This window comes from Eulemur rufifrons, chromosome 24 (assembly GCF_041146395.1).
Source record: "Eulemur rufifrons isolate Redbay chromosome 24, OSU_ERuf_1, whole genome shotgun sequence".
Taxonomy (NCBI): Eukaryota; Metazoa; Chordata; class Mammalia; order Primates; family Lemuridae; genus Eulemur; species Eulemur rufifrons.
Window position 1 is genome coordinate 35,102,488 of NC_091006.1, and position 20,255 is coordinate 35,122,742.

At 37.2% G+C, this 20,255-nt stretch overlaps 1 protein-coding gene across 4 annotated transcripts in view; it reads left to right on the plus strand.

The window, feature by feature from the left end:
* The window catches only part of GABRA2 (gamma-aminobutyric acid type A receptor subunit alpha2), a 123,472-nt gene that overhangs the window by 46,483 nt on the left and 56,734 nt on the right, over positions 1-20,255 (plus strand). For all 4 annotated transcript variants that reach the window (XM_069457308.1, XM_069457306.1, XM_069457305.1 and 1 more), the window contains one exon: positions 13,179-13,246. In XM_069457308.1, the coding sequence (XP_069313409.1) occupies positions 13,179-13,246 (68 nt within the window). The remainder of the gene's footprint in view (positions 1-13,178; positions 13,247-20,255) is intronic.

The following is a 20,255-nucleotide window of genomic DNA, read 5'->3' on the forward strand; positions in this document are numbered from 1 at the left end:
GTAGGTATAGTTATTATCCCTATCATATTATCTATCTTATCCAAATGAAACTACTTGTCCAAGATCACACAATCACAAAGCGTGTGTGATCTAGCTATGCCTGTTGCCTCACATCCGCCTTTTACTACTCCCTACTCCCTCTCTGTTCTCTTGACTGTACTTTTTTCACTTCCTTATGGGATCCAACTATTTTTCATCTCAAGATCTTTGAATGTGCAGTTTTCTCTATGCTCATTAGGACTAAATATTCCTTTGTGTTTCTCCCCCAAACCTACACCCTTTATTAAGACCCTTAAAATGTATCTTTTTGATATCACTGAAATGTTACTTGGTCAAGAAAACCAGTTCCGAGCCAACTCTCCCTACCCCAGGTTGAGTCAGACTAGATGGTTGATTCCCCCAACAAATATTTATTCAGAGCCTTCTATGTTCCAGAAATTATTCTTTGCTCTTGAGACATATCAGTAAACCAAACAGACACACCTATCCCTGCTCTCTTGGAGTTTTCATTTTAAACAACGTGCATGATAGGTGAGAAAACTGCAGGTAATGTTGAAAGTTAACATTACCATGGGAAAGTGCATGGGTGGGGGAATCCAAAGTACTAGGGGTGGAAGGAAGGTGAAATTTGAATTACAGTATCCAGTTTGGGCTTTTTTTAAAAGTAACTTTTGAGCAAAGACTTAAATAAGTTAATACTTATTAAATGCCAAATAAGGGAGATCCAAAGTACTAGGGGTGGAAGGAAGGTGAAATTTGAATTACGGACTAAAAAATATAGGCCGTGCAGAAACAGTCCTATAAAGTCACTAAACAAAAAATAGCAACAGCAACAGACAGCAGTAGACACGTGCACACACATACACACACACACACACACACACACGCTTTGAAGAGTAGGGAGATTTCTCATCTTTAGAGTTATGTCATATTTTAGTACTCAAAATTTCAAGTTCTCAACAAAAATGTTTGACTTATGCAAAGAAACAAGAAAGTATGCTCCATATACAGAAAAAAACATAAATCAATATAAACTGTCTTTTAGGAAAATTAGATACCAGACTTACTAGTCATCAACTTTAAATAAGCTTTTCTAAATGTGTTCAGTCAACTAAAGGAAATGATGTCTAAAGAAAAAAAAAAAGTATAAAAACAATTTCTCACCAAAATAGAATATTGACAGAGAAAAATATTATGTATTTTTCAAAAAATACATAGAAATTCTAGATATAAAACATAACTGAAATAAAAAGTTTACTAGACTAATCCTATAGCAAATTTGAACTGTGAGAAGAATCAGTAAACCTGAAAAAGGTTAATTGAGAGTATCCACTCTGAGGAACAGAAGAAAAACTAATTTAAAAAAAAGTGAATACAGCCTCAGAGACGTATAGGACACAAAAAGTATACCAATATTTACATGATGGAATTTTCAGAAGGAAAGGAGAGATAAAGTGGCAGAAAGAATGTTTAAAGAAATAATGGTTGGTAAGTTCCCAATTTTAATGATAAATATTAATGTGTACACATCCAAGAGGCTCAACAAAACCAAAGGATAAATTGAAAGATATCCACATCTAGGCATATCATGGTCAAACTACAGAAAGATAAAAGAGAATCTTGAAAGCAGCAAAGGAATTATCCATCATATACAAGGGATCCTCAACAAGATAAATAGTTTCTGAACAGGAGCAATGTAAGGCAGAAGGCAGTGGTGTGGTGTATTTAAATTGCTAAAAGCAAATGCCTGTCAACCAACAATGTTATATCCAGCAAATCTATCCTTCAATAGTAAAGGAGAAATTAAGACACTCCCAGATAAACAAACACTGAGAGAATTTGTCACTAGCAGACTTGCCTTAGAAATACTAAACATAATCTGTTAGGTTGAAATAAACATACTAGACAGTAACGTGAGTCACACAAAGGAATAAAGAGCTCCCCTAAAGATAAATATATAGCTGAATATAAACAACAGTATAAATGTATTTTTATCTGTAACTTTTTTCAATCTTACTTAAAAACAACTACCTAAACCAAGAATTATGCAGTATTGATGGATTTAAGATGTATAAAGATATAATTTGTATGATGAAAATTGTATAATAGAGGGGTATGAGGAAGGAAGTATGAATGGAGCAAATTTTGTTTACCATTAAGTTGATATTAATCCAAACTAGACCATTTTAAGTTAAGTTGTTAGTTTTGTAATCCTCAGGGCAACCATTAATAAAGTAATACAAAATATAGTAAGAGAAACAACAAGGGAATTAAAGTTATATACTTGAAAATATATATGTAATATAAAAGAAAAAGACATAATATATAAAAACAAATAGCAAAAAAGAATTGAAGGGAGAAATAGATGTTTCAATAATAACATTTGGAGACTTTAGTACCCCACTTTCAATAATGGATAGAATAAGTAGGCATATCAACAGGAAACAGAAGACTTGAAAAATACTATAAATCAAGTAGACCTATCAGATAATAGGCTACTACATTCAATAGGAGCAGAATACACATTCTTCTCAAGTGTGCATGGAACTTTCTCCAGGACAGGTTATGTTAGACCAGGAATCAAGCTCAATAAATTTAAGAGGATTAACATTATACAGTGTATGTTCCTCAGGCACAAAGGATTAAAATTAGAAACCAAAGACAAAAAGAAATTTTGGAGATTCACAAATATATGTACTACAAATTAACAGGATACTCATAAAAAATAATAAGTCAAAAAGAAACCACAAGGGGAATTTTAAAATACTTTGAGATGAATGAAAATGAAGACAAAGACGTAACACAGCAAAACTTACAGGATGCAGTTACAGCCGTGCTTCAAGGGAAATTTTTAAGTATAAATGCCTATACTACCAAAAAAAAAAAAATCTCAGATCAGGAACCTAAATTTCTACCTTATCACACTGTAAAGAGAAGAGCAAACTGAATCTCAAATAAGAAATAAAATGATAAATTTTAAAGAGGAAAATAATGAAATAGAGAATAGAAAGACAATAGAAAAACGAAACAATAAACCACAATGTGGTTCTGTGACAAGACCAGCAAAATTGACAGATCTTTAGCTAACGTGACCAGAAAAAATGAGGAAGATTCAAATTACTAAAATTGAAGGGCCATTAATACTAATTTTTCTGATATAATAAATGTATACTATGAACATTTCTATGAGACAAACTAATAACCTAGATAAATGGACAAATTCCTGGAAAGACACAAACTGCCAAAACTAAGAAGAAATAGAAAATCTGCATAGATATATATAAATGAAGAGGTTGAATAAGTAATAAAACACTTTCCACAAAGCAAAGTCCAGGCCCAGATGGCTTCACTGATGAAGTTTTACCAAACATTTAAAGAAGAATTAACACTGATCCTTCACAAACTCTTCTGAAACAAATAGAAGAGGACAGAACACTTCCCAACTCATTTTATTAGACCGGTATTACTGTGATACAACATCCAGACAGAGACATCACAAGAAATCTATATACACACATATTCCTTATGATTATAGACAAAAAATTCTCAACAAAATACTAAAACATCAAATTCAGCAACATGTAAAAATTTACATGTCAACACCAAGTAGATTTATTCCAAGAATGCAAAGTTGTTGAAACACACACAAAAAAGTTGATACAAAACACCAGATTAACAGAATACAGGGTAAATGCTTCATGATCCTCTGAATAGCTGCAGGTAAATCATGTGACAAAATCCAACACCTGTTCATAAGAAAAACTCTCTACAAACTACGAATAGAATGGATTCCACTTACAATGAAATTTACAGAATAAACAAATCATAGAAACAGAACCTGAATTAGTAGTTGCCAAATCCTGGGAGAAAGGAGAATGGGGAATGACTGCTAGTAGATACAGGATTTATTTATGATGATAAAATTGTTTTAAATTTAGAAAGTAATGACGTTGCATAATTCTGTGATAAGATTAAAAACCATTCAATTGTACACTTTCAAAAAGTGTACTTCATGTTGTATGAATTACAATCTCAATAAATCTAATATTAAATAAAAGAAGAGACTGTAGGGGTGGATGAGCGTAAGCAGTATTTCCATAGAAAGATGAAGGTAGCTTTAGGAGTCCTAAAAATGTAGAGGTGAGAAGTCTTGGATTGTAGATACATTTGAGAGCGTATTTACAGTTGAAAAGAGAGAAGTTGTGGGTAAAACCAAATTTGTGGTTGGAATAACAACCGAAAACAGTGGGGAAGGCTGTAAGTACAGTTGATGTTGGAGAGGAAAGTCAGTTTTGTTTGAGAGGTGATGAGTTTGAAAAATTTTGTAGGCAGCCAAGTGGAGATGCCAACTAGGCAGTTGGATGTAGAAGTCTGGATTTCAGAAGAAAGCTCTGGACTGAAAATAGATAATTCAGGAGAACTTGACTGCATGAAATAAATCATCAAAGAAGGAAGTGTAAGTAAAGAAGATCTAAAACGGAAAGTTTAGGCATTCCACTGTTAATAGGGTATGGGGATAGGAAGGGAGGACTCAGAGAACAAGAAACCAGTGAGGTTGGAATAAAATCAAGTGAGTCCTGGCGACCAAGTGAAGAAAGTGTTTTCAGGAGGAGTGCTCTCTTGTTATAAGATCTCTTAGCATATATCAATCATGTCGGCAGTTACATATTTATTTGATTTTTGCATGGCATCCGTCTTCATTAGGCTATAATAAGCTCCATTATTATAGTAGAGGCTATGTCTACTTTAAATGACTCTGTGAAGTAAGAGTAAACTTTCATTTATTCAATGAGGGTTTATTAAGAACATACACTGTGTCACGGGTTACTCTGAGCTGTGGCTTTACTTTTCTGTGCCAACAAAAATCCTTGTCTTTATGGCAATTAACGTCTATAGGAGGATATAGACTAGTACTATCTTATGGAAATTGCTGTGGCAATGGACATCTTTAACTGTGCTATCCAGTATGGTAGCCATAGCCACCTATGAATACTATGTGGCTAGTGTGACTAAGAAACTAAATTTTTAATTTCATTTAATCCTAATTAATTAAAATACGATATAGATAGCCATATGTGGCTTGTGTCTACCTATATTTATAGATATAGCCAGCACACAGTGAAGATAATAAACAAATGAACATATAGAGCCAAGGAGAGATTTGGAGAGGTTTCAGTTTAAAACAGAAGGGCAATTCTACTTACTCACTCACTTACTCACTGCTATATTCAGTTGTGTTAGTTGAAAACCATATTCCCACCCATGATGAACCACAGGAAACAATGAGCCTGATTAGCCTTGTAGATTATGAAAAAAATCTTCCATCCCATCCTAACTGCCTGACATATATTTTGGAACTGTATATATATTTTGCAGCGTTTTTAAATCAGAAACCTGGTCCAGCCTTTTCACTTCTCAGTAGCTAGCGATTTAAACTCTTAGACTCCAAGGAAATAGTAAGACTGAAAGGTCAGAAGCAGGGATGGAGAGATTAGCCGTAGAAAATTCAAGCCTGAGAATTCGTCCAAGGAAAATTCTGTGGATAGGAACTGAGAAGAAAGGACACTGCTTGTGGCAAATTGTAACTTTACCAGATTTTCAGTCTCAAATGTCTACAGGGGTCAGGTAATTGGCTCACTTGGGACCATGGAGAATCAGAGAATTTTCTTCCCCTCTATTGTGGTTAGCTCACTTTGGGAAGTGCTATCATGAAAATATTCTAATCAACATGAATTTTCAAAAAAATAATGTAAAATTTCATTTTCACTACTGTTCCACCATAAATTTTGGATATTGGCCGATGCAATAATCTAAAATAGAAGCAAGTATGGGATAAAGGAGTTTTTTTTTTTTTTTTTTTTTTTTTTTTTCCTACAGATTATTGTGTGCTTAGAGACTCGTCTGGTTCATTAAATGTGAATCAAATTCTGGTTAGCTTCCCTGGATTCCACATCACTGAACTGGGGGAGATGGGATTTTCTTAGAGAAAAATTTTCCATTCCTAGAACAACAGACTTACTGCCTAGATCAAACAATAGATGCCCCCTACAAGTTCATTTTTTCTTTCATGTGATGCACATAAAAATTCTCTGAAATATTTTTATGATTTCCTTTCTAACCTTGCTTATACTATTATAGCTTTCTTGAGAAAATACATTTTAAAATGTGTATGTGTGGTGTGTAGTGTGTGTGGTGTGTGTGGTGTGGGGGGGGGGGAGAAAGAGAAAGAAGACTCCTCCGTACAAAGAATATGCATATCAAGTGTCCATCGGTCATTTACAAGAAGACGTGATTTTGCCCTTGCCAAATGTTAGAAATTGTTTAGAAAATTTGATTGCTATTGTATGTTACATTACCCAGTACACTTGAACTATTCATGAGTTCATCAAAATCTTTTCTGACTAGTTTTTAAAAAGAATATTTTTCCACTTGCTCTCTTCATGTCCTCATGATCCATTTACTTTCCAACCCTTTATTTTTATTTGTTTTATACCTTTACTCTTCTACTCAAACTGCTTCTTTGCAGGCTCTGAAGATCCTCTAATAGTCAAACAAAAGGGCCTATGTCAGCAATAGCTCTTCAAAAAACAAACAAACAAACAAACAAAAAAAACAAGCAGATTCTTCCCTTGATTTCTACCCTTTCCTATTCTCAATCTCATATTTTTTTTTTGTCTTAACTACTCTAACATCTTGCAACTGAATACATTGCCTTGTCTCCGTTGATTTGGCTTGCACACTCTTAATTGGAACATGGCATTTCTAGTAACGTGTCCTTGGCCATGAAATTCTTCAAGTCAGAGGCCTCCAGTGAATCCCCTGCCGCCGTGTGTATGGAGACAATATTCTCATCATGTGACACGTCAGGTCTTTTTTGATACAACCTCTGCCTTTCTCTACAACCTGATCCTATGCTCTACACTGTTATCCATGTTCATGAAACAATTATTTGGGTCTTGACTTTCGCACAAAGGAGTTCCCCTACCTGGAATATCCTCCCTGCACCTTGTTGGCTTCAAGGATGCTTAGGACCTTCGAAAATTACAAAAGAGTGAAGCTCACCTAGATGCCTTTCTCCAACATGCTTCTCTGAGTATCAGTATACTATCTTTCAGGTACAGCAGACATTTACTGCACTACATTTTTAATGTTTCCTTTCTATTACACTGTGAATCCTTCACAGGCAGGCATTTTGCTTTAATCACTTTTTAATCCTCAAATACCTATCTTAAGTGAATCTAAAGCTTAGTTGTGCATTATTTTTGTTTTTTCATAGTTTTGCAAAGGATTTTGTAAAGAAGCTTTGATTGTTATTGTATGCTGTGTTAGCCAGTGAATAGCAATTGTTCATTAATTAATTTAAACTGTTCTTGAAATTATTTATATATTCATTTTGGATATCCTTCAGGGCCATTTATTTATTTTTTTTTCTATGAAGTATTTTAAAAATTTAGAAAGTACACAGAATAGTAAGACTTAGTCAGAGACCACCTGCATCCAATCTTAAAATTTTGTAAAAATTGATGATCAATTTTATTTAATTGTTTATTCATTTATTATTTACTTATTGATTGATTGATAAAGGGTCTTGCTCTGTTGCCTAGGCTGGAGTGCAGTGGCTCAGTCATAGCTCACTGCTGCCTTGAACTCCTGGACTCAAATGCTCTTCTTACCTGAGCTTCCCAAGTCCCCAGGACTAATTGTTTTTATGTTTTGTAGAAATGAGGTCTCCTATGTTAGCCCAGGCTGGTCTCGAACTCCTGGCTTCACGTGATCCTCCTGCCTTGGCCTTCCAAAGTGCAGAAATTATAGTTAAAGGCACCGTGCCTGGCCTAGGATCAACTTTAAAAGAAGGAAAAGATTAGAAACACGTTAGGTGCCTCTCAGTATGCATCTACGAGCTATTCCCCTTCCTCTCTCCCACGTGGTAACCACCATAATGAATTTGATGATTGTTCTTGAGGATCATACATTCTTCTATGTTTGCCACATGCATTCTTTATTTTTCCTAAAGTACCTGTTATTAGCCTCATGGCATTTTGCCTCTGTGGAAATGTATACAGAAAATCCTTACTTTTGCCCATTACACTGGTGGTATTTCTAAAGCCAAATATGTAGCTGATAAACAATTATTGTGAGGCAAATTCATGGTGGATATTTCAACTAAGAGCTGCTTCCTTTTCACAGTTCAGTTTTGGTTTGCACAGAATCAGTGCTTTCTTCAGTATGTTCTTTCCCTTTGCTTAACTTTGCTACTTTACTGGGAATCCATGACCTAGACTTTCAACCTGCCTTCGTCAGTGGTGAGTTTGGGTTCTGCCTTCACAAGTGACAAATGTCTATTCCTTATGAGTAGCAACAGCTATGCATAGCCATTTTTAATGTTAGTAAAACATTTGGGGAAAAGGTAGTGATGTTCTACACAAAGCATAATGAAAAATGATTTATTTATTTAAATATACATCAACTAACATGTGACAGACATTGGACTAAGCGCTCATGGTAAAATAGTGAAAAGAAATGATTCCCTGTCTTTCAGGAAGCTTGAGTCCTGGTTGGGGAGACAGACCAAACATAAAACATAAAAACAAGAAAAAAATATTAAGGCATGGAAATGATGGCAAATTCTAAAAAGTCCTATAAAAAGAAACAAAGTATTGGAGAGAAATAATGAAAGAAGAGGACGTACATTGGATAAGGGGAATGATGAACCCCCTGCTCTGAAGAAAGAACATTTAAACCGAGACTTAAATGCAGAGAAGCAAATAACCAAAAATGGGAGATGAGAGGTGACAACCAGTGCGAAGGCTCTGAGTGAGGACAGAACTTGATGTGTCCACTAAAAGTGATCAGGACTTTAGAGAGTGTCTCAGGTTCCTAAAATGCACAAACACCAAGGTTGCTACCAGAATAAATGTTCATCTGTTTGCTCTGTGACATACGTGTGTCCCATGGATCAGAATATTGTAACAGGAATTAATAGCACAATTCTACTCTGTACAAAATCCTCATGGGAAGACAAAACGTAACCAGAAAATACCATGAACTGTCTATGACAAATCAGTGTCACAAGATCTGGAAACAGCCTGTGTGCATATAATCTCTTCTCTTTCTTCCCCCTTCCCCACCATTCCTTTCCCTTCCTTCATTCCTGCTCATATTGAAAGCCAAATCATAATCCAAGATTGAATTTTGATAATAGAATCCTGGAAGGTTTTGTTAGATGTAGCAAATGTTTGTAGTCATCACACTAAAATATTTCAGTAATCCATGTTGGACGTTCACAGCTCCGTGCATCCATCCATACTGAGATCCTTAATGTCTCGTTACCAGGGATCCCCTTTTCCCAGGCTCAGATATTATTGAATATTTATGGTCAGTGTTTAGCTTGCTGATTTTCCTTTTGGTGAACTTCCATAGCAGGAGAATATCCTCTCCAGTGCATACAATCTTGAGCTATGTTTATGAAGTTAATAGTCCATGAAACCATTTCCTTTCCTTAAGATAACTTCGCATATCTATGTTCTACTTCTTTAGGTGTTTCTTTCACTACTTACAACTTTGAAGCTAACTTTTTCTCTTTTTCCATTCTTAGTTGACATCCTTCTATAGCCACTAGGTACTGACTAATATTCCCTTACCATTTGTTTGCCCTTTGGCATATAGTGAATGTTATTCAGATCGTTAGCATCAATATAGTCACACGTTTTTGTCATCTCTCTAACTTTACTACTTAGACTAAGGAGAATAATTTAACTTTCCTCTATTAGAATGAAAACTACCTTAACATTTTACTTTCTCTTCTCGGGAACATTTTAGATTAATATCTATAACAACTAGAGTTTTATTCAATTTTTATTGAATAAATGTGATAGCACGATTAATTTGGTATGAATAAGAGGGAAAAAAAAACAAACTTAGGTTTCATTTTCATGATTTCTTTCTAAGAGTGTATAGAATTTGGATACGTCATTTGTAAAGCTCCATCCAAAATGAAAATACAAGGCCCTTTGTGCAAAAAAGAATTAAGAATTTTAAAAGAGCACAAAGATAACATTAAGCCAAGCATGAGACTCTTCTGCACACAGAATCCTATGGGACTATACAAGTTATATGCACAGAAAGCTGACCCCGTGCAGGTCTTTGGGGTCAGGGGTAGCTGCAAAAACCTTCATAAATGTTAAGTCATTAAATATGAAATGTCCGATTTTGAATCAAAAGTTCATTATATCTCAAACAAGAAGCAGTACAATTAATCAAAGTGTGTGCCTAAACTTTCGACAAAGTTTTGCCATCTTAAGGGTAGCTTGTTTATGCCAGCAGTGGAGAGTGAGTGGTGATGAAATCACAAAAGGTGTTTTCCATAGTTTGTTGAGAACTGAATATTTTTCCCTGTAAGAAGTGGTCCAAAGCCTGGCAGAAGTGGTAGTCAGTTGGTACAAAGTCTAGTGAATATGGTGGATGACAGAGAGTTTCCAATTACAGCCTTTGTGGTTTGAGCAGTGGTGTTTTTGGGGACATGTGGTCTTGCAAGAGGATTAGCCTGTCTCTATTGACCAATCTTAGCTGCTTAATCGTAAGCATCCTCATCATTTTGTCCAATTGGTTGCAGTAGACATCCCTGTGATCAGTTGGCCAGGTTTCATGAAGCTACAGTGGATAATACCAGTGCTGGACCACCAAACAGACACCATTAGCTTTTTTTGATGAATATTTGGTTTTGGACTGTGTTTTGGCACTTTATCTAACCATTGTGCTGAGTGCTTGCAATTGTCAAAAAGAATCTATTTTTCATCACATGTAACAATACAGTGTAGAAATGGTTCGCCTTTATGTTGTGACAGCAAAGAAAGGCTAGCTTCAAGATGATTTTTTTTCTGATGCTAGTTTAATTCATGCAGTACCCACCTGTCCAGTTTCTTTATCTTGCCCATTTGTTTCAAATGGCCCGATATTGTTGGACTAGTAACATCAAACCTTGCTGCTAATTCACGCGTAGGTTGAGATAGATTCACTTGCACTACAGGTTTCAGCTCATCATTTTCCATCTTGGTCTCAGGTCACCCACATGGCTCCCTTTCAAAATTAAAATCACCGGAATGGAACTTCTCCAACCATGGATGTACCATAGTTCATTAGCCACATCCTTCCAAAACACTTCAATGATATTTTGAGCTGTCTACACTGCATTGGTTCCATGATGGAACTCACATGCAAAAATAACATGAATTTTTTACTTAGCCATGGTTTCACAAAAAATGTGAAAGATAATCACAAGCCAAAATGTGTGTTTGAAAGACTGAGGGATGTACCTTCACAACAGGAAAGAAGGAAGTGTCAAAGTGAAATGTCAGAGATATTAACTGTCAAACTTAGTAGTTAAGGAAATCAGATATTTCATACTTAATGACCTATTATACTTATGTTTAAAATGGCTTCTATAACAGAATTTCATAAATATACTTTTAGGGATAAAATGGTATATAAATTAAAGTTGAATGAGTATTTTTATTTGGAATGCTAAGTATGCTTTTGGCACAGGGTATTCTGGTGAATAGAAATACAGGTTAATAAGAAACTACTTTTAGTTTCAAGTTTATCAGTGACTGGTGCAATGCTTTGGTTTAGCCTGTGAGCTTAGAAACTAGATTACTTGGGTTCCAACACTTGGCTCAATTTACTCTATTAGCTTTGGGTCTGGGCTAAATTTGCTTACCTTTCTGTGCATCATTGTCCATGGGTATGTAGGGATGATGACAGAGAACCTATGGCATAGGTTTGTCATACAGATTATTATATTTCAAGTCCTTTAAAGAGTACCTGGTCTGTAGTAAGCAAAGTCTACTCTGTTTGTTCAAAGTCCTTTGTAGTTTTTATTCCTGCCTTAGGGCTGTGGTCCCCAACCCCTGGTCTGCTCCTGTTAGGGACCTGGCCTCAGAGCTCCACAGCACATGCCCCCACTCCCATCCCGTCCCCCCCACCATAATTGTCTTTTATGAAATTTAGGAACTGGGGGTGCACAGTAGGAGGTGAGTGGCAGGTGAGCCAGCAAAGCTCCATCTGCAATTACAGCCCCTCTTCCCCTCCCCATCGCTGGCATCACCGCCTGAGCTCCTGGCCTGCCCGCCCCCCTCCCCAACCCCGCCCTTCGGTGGAAAAATTGTCTTCCATGAAACCAGTCCCTGGTGGCAAAAAGGTTGGGGACCACTGATTAGTGGATTCACATCCCAGATACAATTTACTCTCTTCAATGGATGTAAATTAATGTTTAGTATAAGATGAAAAATATTTCATGGTATTGTTTGTGTAGAATTACAGGTTTGACAGTGGACAAGGGATTTAGCTCATGATAGAAATTAATACTTAATAATGTATTTTTTCCCCTACAAGAACATTGAAAGAGTTTTTCTTTTTAAATCCTTTTAGCTTTTCTCCTCATCACCATTTGGCTTTATTTAAAATCAAAGATCTAAATCACCAGGGCAATCCAGTTAATTGTAGTTACAGTTAATATGTTACATAATTTTAGAGCGCAATTGAATTCAATCTTAGCTTTTTAGACATTCTTAAGTACATTTAAAATCAAGCTTGTTTAGAAGCAATTCATTGTGATTAAAGTATTTTATTTTATTTTTATGTCACTAAATAATAAAACTTTTTATATTAGTATAAATTATGTTCATTTATAATGATTAACAATCTATTCTTGTGTTTTTTGAAGAAGATACACTGATTTACAATCTATAAACTGAATCTTTACCGTGATGAAATACCATCTGAAATATTTAAACATCAGTTTAGGATTATATCAAACAATAACCATACATTATTTTTAGTACTGGTGGTAAATTTATCGTAAACAAGTTCACTTAAGGTGGTTTCTAAGAAACTATTCATTCTGAGAAATATGTCTTAGAACAGGATGTTCCAATACAGTATGGTTTGCAAGTAAGAATGTCATAATACTTCTAGGCATTTTGCATGTAAGATGGTGAGAACCTATGAATTAACTGAACAGTATCGCTATTTTTGTTGGTTGTGAAAGTTGACAAGAAAGTAAAATGCAAAACTCCTTAATGTATGACACACCTTTCAAACCATATCATGTACTCAACTCCTTCTCTCTCTTGTGACTCTTACTATATAATATCTATATTCAATCTCTTTTCTCATATCAGACAGTATTACTGAAGTCTTCACTAACATCTACGTGACCAGTTTTGGCCCTGTCTCAGATACAGATATGGTGAGTTTTTCATTAAATAGTATTTTTACTTCATATAATGGGAAGTGGTGGGGTAGAATAAACAAGTGTTTTTAGTATTATAGAATTACATATCTGTCTCATATCTATTTATTATACCCAAATATACGAAGAGGTACGGATGTTAACCTGTTTGTGTCTGTGATGCCCACTTCCAGCTTGAGTGTTCAAATTAGCCTTTTATATTCTTTTTCTACCTAGCTACAATGTGGTAATCAGTTGTTTAACTATAAATAATCATATTATGAGAACAATTTTCTAGGATTAAGGCATCAGTGTGTACTTCCATAAGTAAAGTCTGTACAGTTTCATAGACAACTGAATGATTTCACGGTCTGTGTTACACATAAACAATTTCTGGTTGGCATTGAGCAAGGTGAGTGCCTTGTCATACTATCTACATCCATGTACATATAATCTGCATACTTAGTACACATGTATAAATCAATCCAGAGAAAATGAGAATGCTGATACTCTTGGATTCCATGGAACTAGTGTTATTAATATTTATTTTTCTTTAAAATGAGATGGATAGGAGAGAGAAATCGGTTTGGTGTGTTAGAAACTGATGGGCTAGAATCACCAAAGATACTTCTTGATTAAGCATAAAAATTTTAATAAATCAGTCCTCCATTTCTACTGTTAACTGTAGTGCTCTGTAATAGAAACTTTTGTTGAAATAACATTTTGTTCATTAACACCTTGTCAGATCTGCCCCATCTCTCGGCTGTTGCCTGCCTGCCTTTGTATTCTCCTGATGGGAGTGTCCCTGGTCCCAGGCTACCTCTCTGCCAAGTTGGTGGCTCATCCTCTCAGTCACCTCTCCGGCATCTGTCCCTCCAGGGCCTCGTAGGTCTTGAGCGATCTGTCGTCCTTACACGGTCCAACAGTGAGAATCAGAAGAGATGCCACGGTCTCTTTTTTGCCCAGTTGTCCCCCACATGTCATTTCTCTGATAACCTAAGGGGAAAGCGTACCAGTTTGGAGATTCCCCACCTGGATAAACAAACAAAACAAAAAGTATTTCCTTTTTGCTGGCTCTCGTACACATGATCTGCCAATTTATCTGCGCTTGTCCACGTTTCCATTAGGAGGTCGAAAGGACCCTTTGATCATAAAACAATCCTTTTCTTCCCTCGCAGCCATTTCTCTGACCTCACAGCCCTTTTCTCGTATGGAAGCGGGTGTTGGACGCGGTGCTCAGGTTTCCGGCCGCGGAGATAGCGAGGGTGCAGCAGGGGAGCGGAGGTGGGAAGGGACAGGGCTCGCCCAGAGAGGAGCATCGAGTCTCGGCACCGCGCGGGTCAGGCCTGCGTCTGAAATGTCGGTTCCCGGTGCTGATGGCCAGAGAACGACCAGACGCGCCACAGTTAGGCCCGCGGGAGAGTGAGGTTTGCGGGGGAGAGGAGAGAGGCTCACGGGGCAAGAGCAAGGTACAGGCTTGGAAAGCGTGACGCATGCGGCACAGATGACAGCCAGACCCATGTCGCAGCAAAGCCAGAGCAACTGGAAGGGCCCAAAAAAGGGCCTGGTTACGGTCTGGGTCTGCGTCTTGTTGATAGTGCCCGGATTGGGACTTCCCTTGTGGTTCAGAGGTCACCGTAGAGACTCTGTGATTGGACAGGTGGGAGCTGCATATGACCTGGGTCTTACTGCGCATGCGGATCTCCCGTGAGCCTCTGGAAAGCCTGTTTGGCAGTTGGGGGTGTGTGGGGGTGGGGTGGAGTGTGTGTGGGGTGTGAGTGGGGGTGGGGTGGGGTGGGGGTGTGTGTGGGGGTGGGGTGGGGGTGTGAGTGGGGGTGGGGTGGGGTGTGTGTGGGGGGTGGGGTGGGGTGTGAGTGGGGGTGGGGTGGGGTGGGGGTGTGAGTGGGGGGTGGGGTGGGGGTGTGAGTGGGGGGTGGGGTGGGGGTGAGTGGGGGTGGGGTGGGGGGGTGAGTGGGGGTGGGGTGGGGTGGGGGGGTGAGTGGGGGTGGGGTGGGGGTGTGTGTGGCAGCGACACCCGCTTTTGTTCCCAGGAGATCCGGAATCCCCCGCTGTCTCCCTAACACGTGGGGTGGAGGCTGATCGTCACCTTTGGTGAGGTAGTTGATACAGGCAGATCTTTAAAGTGCTTTCAAATTAGAATGCGAAGATTTAGGTGCTTTTTTTTTCTCCCTTTCAACTCTGGGTCTTAGGTACAATTCTGGAACGAGAAAAGTCTCACTCTTCAACATAAACCTCCCTTCCCCCTTGCATTATGCTGTATTTTGACCTGAAATGTTAATCTGCTTTTTTCCACAGTCAACATAAGTGGACAGGACCTTGAAAGATGGCAGAGACATATTTAGCAAGAGTGTGTATTCTCAACGTTATGGGTTGGGTGTAAAGATAATCTCGTTTTAGTAAATACTGTTTGTCTTAGTGTAGCTCGTCTTAATAAATGCTCCCAAATGTTAGAGAGACACAGTAAGAATGATCACCTAACTTCTATGTAGGATCAAATACAGTCAGAATTTTTTCAAGTGCTACATCGAAAAACTAGCAGAATATTATGTAAATGATGACTCTTACATGACTACCTTTGTGTCTATTACCAGCCAAAACACAAAGGCAAGCGATATAGGACCCCAAAATATTAGTATATTTTCTTTTCTTTTCTTTTCTTTTTTTTTTTTCTTTGAGACAGAGTCTCACTCCGTTGCCCAGGGTAGAGTGAGTGCTGTGGCGTCAGCCTAGCTCACAGCAACCTCAAACTCCTGAGCTCAAGGGATCGTCCTGTCTCAGCCTCCCGAGTAGCTGGGACTACAGGCATGCGCCACCATGCCCGGCTAATTTTTTCTATATATATTTTTAGCTGTCTATATAATTTCTTTCTCTTTTTTAGTAGAAATGGGGTCTCGGTCTTGCTCAGGCTGGTCTCGAACTCCTGAGCTCAAACGATCCGCCCACCTCGGCCTCCCAGAGTGCTAGGATTACAGGCATGAGCCACCTCGCCCGGCCTAGTATATTTTCAATGTAGATTTTTTTCATGTTGTGAATAGTATTAACAGCCGGCCTAGTATATTTTCAATGTAGATTTTTTTCATGTTGTGAATAGTATTAACAGTTACTGCATTGAAATTTTTATTCTTTTTTGGCAAAATGATTTTACCTAAAAATATAAATAAAAATATGCACATATATACTTACATACAAATAAACACGTATATTTCTAGCAAGACTTGTTTGGTATTTGGGGATTTTAGACAAATCTAGGTCATACATTTTTGGCAAAATGTATGAAGTCATTTATTTTCCAGCAGTGACAATGAGTTAGACTAATCCTCTACCTCTTCTTGTTCAAACCACTCTTTGAGATCACTAACGTGTTTTAGAAGTCAATAGCTGGCGTGTGACATGCAGTCATTAGCAATAGAGCAAATTTAAATGAACTCCTTCATATCTGAATTGAACTAAAAACACTTTGGTATCATTAGTGAATTGAACCCAAAAACTTAAATTAAACTAGCAAGATCAAGATATACTTTCTTATTTTAGGGAACCCTACATAAATTATAATAAACATTAAAATGCACTCACATTCCCGACTATAGGTTGAATTGAGTTGAGTGGAATTGCAGTTGACAACATTTAAATAACAAAACACTCATTTTGATTTTTTAGTTTTCTTTTTATATTTCAGAGTCCTTGTGTGTGTGTGTACACATCCATATATAGATATATTCTTTCTTTTTTTAAATAAAGAGGTTTATTCTCAGCCAAGTTTGAGGACCATGACCCAGAGCTACACCCAAGAAGTCTTGAGCAAGTGAACTCCCCAAATATAGATATATTCTCAAAAACGAAATTCATATTCAACTTCTCCATAAGCTCTTGAAAGGCTTGAAGGCTCTAGACATTTTCCCTAATGATACATTTCCATTAATGCACCCAGCCTAAAAAAAAATCCAGTGATTTCTCTGGTCATGTCAGATTTCCTACTTTATTTCCATCTTTGATGATCTCCTGTACTCAGCCTTACCAGTGGAGGAAGTCTAATTAATCACAAAACCACCAAGTGGGAACATACTATATCATCAGAGGTTACTTAAAGGACAGAACCCCTAACAGTAATTTGAACAGGGAAAATCTAATATAAAGAATTATTAACTAGTCAAAAGTGGTTAAAGAATAATTTAAAAAGGTAAAAGAAGAGTCCAAGCAATACAGAATTTGCAAATGCAGACAGAGCATCTGCTTCCAGAAGTGCAGTGTCACAGGCCAGAAAGAAACCGAGGACTTGGAAGAGTGTCCTTGCCCCTCAAGGCCAGTGAATCCAGCCCTCACTGGAAGGATGCTGCTGCCACAGGAACGTGGTCCATCTCCTGCAGCACAAAGGAAAGGAAAGGAAGGTGATTTGGACTTGAGGGGCAATACGCTGACGGCTGGTGTACACGATAGTGTGTAATGCAGGGGGGATGTAGTGTGAGGACCAGGAATAGTTTGATAACTCAACCAGTAAGTACTCTTTGGTATTTGTCTCAATCTATGGAAGAAAAATGAAATGGGGAAAATTAAATTTGAATAATCTATATATACATGTAACACAAACAGACACACATTTATTCACATGTAAGTCTACTAGGGAAGATGGCGCTCAAATAAAAGACATATATACAGCCGGGTGCTGTGGCTCATGCCTGTAATCCCAGTGCTTTGGGAGGTCGAGGTGGGAGGATCACTTGAGGCGAGGAGTTGGAGACCAGCCTGGACAATGCAGCATGACTCTGTTTCTAGAAAAAAATAAAAACATCAGCTGGGTGTGGTGGCATGTGCCTGCAGTCCTAGCTACTCAGAAAGCTGAGGCAGGAGGATAGCTTGAGCCCAGGGGTTCAAGGCTATAGTGAGCTATGATCACACTACTGCATTCCAGTCTTGGTGACAGAGTGTGACCCTCTCTCAAAAATAAATAAAAATAAAAAAATTAAAAATAAAACCATATATACATTTTATAAAGAGAAACAATTTTGTCTTCATGGTGATCAAAAGGAATTATTTCAATCTTGATATTGCTTTTAATGGAAAGCAAGACAATTAAATGAGGCAAAGTTTTAATTTTTGTTTAGTATGGATGGCCAGGTCAAGAAATGAAACTTGTCTGTGGCATCCTAAATAGAAAAAAATACATATATCTTTACGGGAAAAGAAAACACAGCCATCTTATTAACTATAAGTCAAAGCAGATATGGAAATATCTAGTTAATGTCTTACAGAAGCAATTTGTTAATGGGAAAAAAGTAAAGAATAAATTTATTTTTAGTAGCTTAGTTGATACACTCTTATTTTAATGTATTGTGTATACTCAATAGCAAAACTTAAACTGCTAAGTTCTCCTGTTCAGGCCCGTGATATAGATTTGTTGTGACATTAGCCTGAGAGAAGAAAGCAGCATAGCGAAAAGAATTAAGAACCAAAAGAACACACATACACAGACACACACACACATACATACACTGCTATCTTGTAACGATTAGCCAGTGTAATTGTCCAAAGAAGGTTGTAGATATAAATTATAATTAAAGATTCTAATTACAGTGTCTGCAATTAAGTTAAAAATCTTTTATTTCAACATTTAAAAAATTCATAAGTAAGAAGAAAGGTAATTAAACTTTGGAATGTACTAGTAGCTGACAATTCACAGTTTGTAGTAGGTGTATGTATGTTGGCAATTTCGAACTCTTGTTGTTTTTTTTTTTCTTTTTTCTTTGGTTTCTATACAGGATTTCTTTTCCTATGTTAGTAAACATTTTCACTGTGTGTGTATATTCTTCAGGCATAAATGTTATAGCTACCAATTATTGCACCAAAGCCTATACTAAGAATCTCAGTGCAAATGGTCGTCTCTTGCTAAGTGTTAGGGTTAGAGCTTGAACAATGGAAACTTCAGAGTAATCCTGAGATTTCTCATCCAGAGTTTCCCATTAGGCTGCTAAGAAGCAGGCAGTCTGACCAATATGAGCTTGGTTTATTGACTATATGGGTCCCTTTGGGTAATACTTTCCTCCCTCTATAAAAACAGAGTGCATTATCTCTTACAATCTTCAGAAGCTATTGGAATATTACATAGTTCAGTAGTTAACATCATAACAAGCTTTAGAAAGTTATTAGACCTTAATATCTGGTCGAGAATTGGCACTGCACTTAATCTGTTATCTTTTATCAGAGGTTGTCATTTGTAAATGTAGCTAGCTAAGAAGACCCGTGACAAATATGGCAAACACCATTGATGAAAAGTAAGCTAATAATGTTTACTTCCTTCAGAGCTGGCATGTAAAAAGCTGGTTACTAGAACGTTACTGATATTTTGGAAAGTTAGGAACTAGACTTGGAACATTCATTCATTTATCAAATATTTTTTGGCACCCTACTAGAATTTATAATAATGTTCCACAAAGTTTGTTTTATAAACACCTGCATTGGAATCACCTGAAGTATTTGTCAAAGCAGTTGTTTCCCGGGACCCTACCTAAAATCTGTGGACTCATAATTACTAGTTTGTGGGGCATGACAGTCTGCATTTTAATAGCTTAAGATATATGACTTTATGTGAAGAGCAGCAAAAATCCATTCTTAGATTGGTGGGGGCTTGGGGGAAGGCACGGGCCATGTGACAGTGTCAGATTTTGTGCAACCCAATAATTTATATTAGAGGATGAAGAAAGGAAAAACTATTTAGAAAGCTGTTGTATTCCAGGAAACAGATGATTGTGGATTGGCCCACAGTAGTGGTACTAAAGATGGAGAGAACTGAAAATATGTGAAAGTTCTTTGTGATCTGTGGGATGCAGGGGTTGATGAAGAAGTACAGGACGAAGGCTTAGGGTCTTGGTTGGATAGTGGTACCATTCCCTGGGATGCAGAACAGAGGAGGAAAATTTTGTGTGTTTTGTTGCTTGGGGAATGAATATTTGTTTTGCACATGTTGAGTTCGAGTCTGTTTAGTTGGAGGCATCTAGGTAGCAGACATAGATCG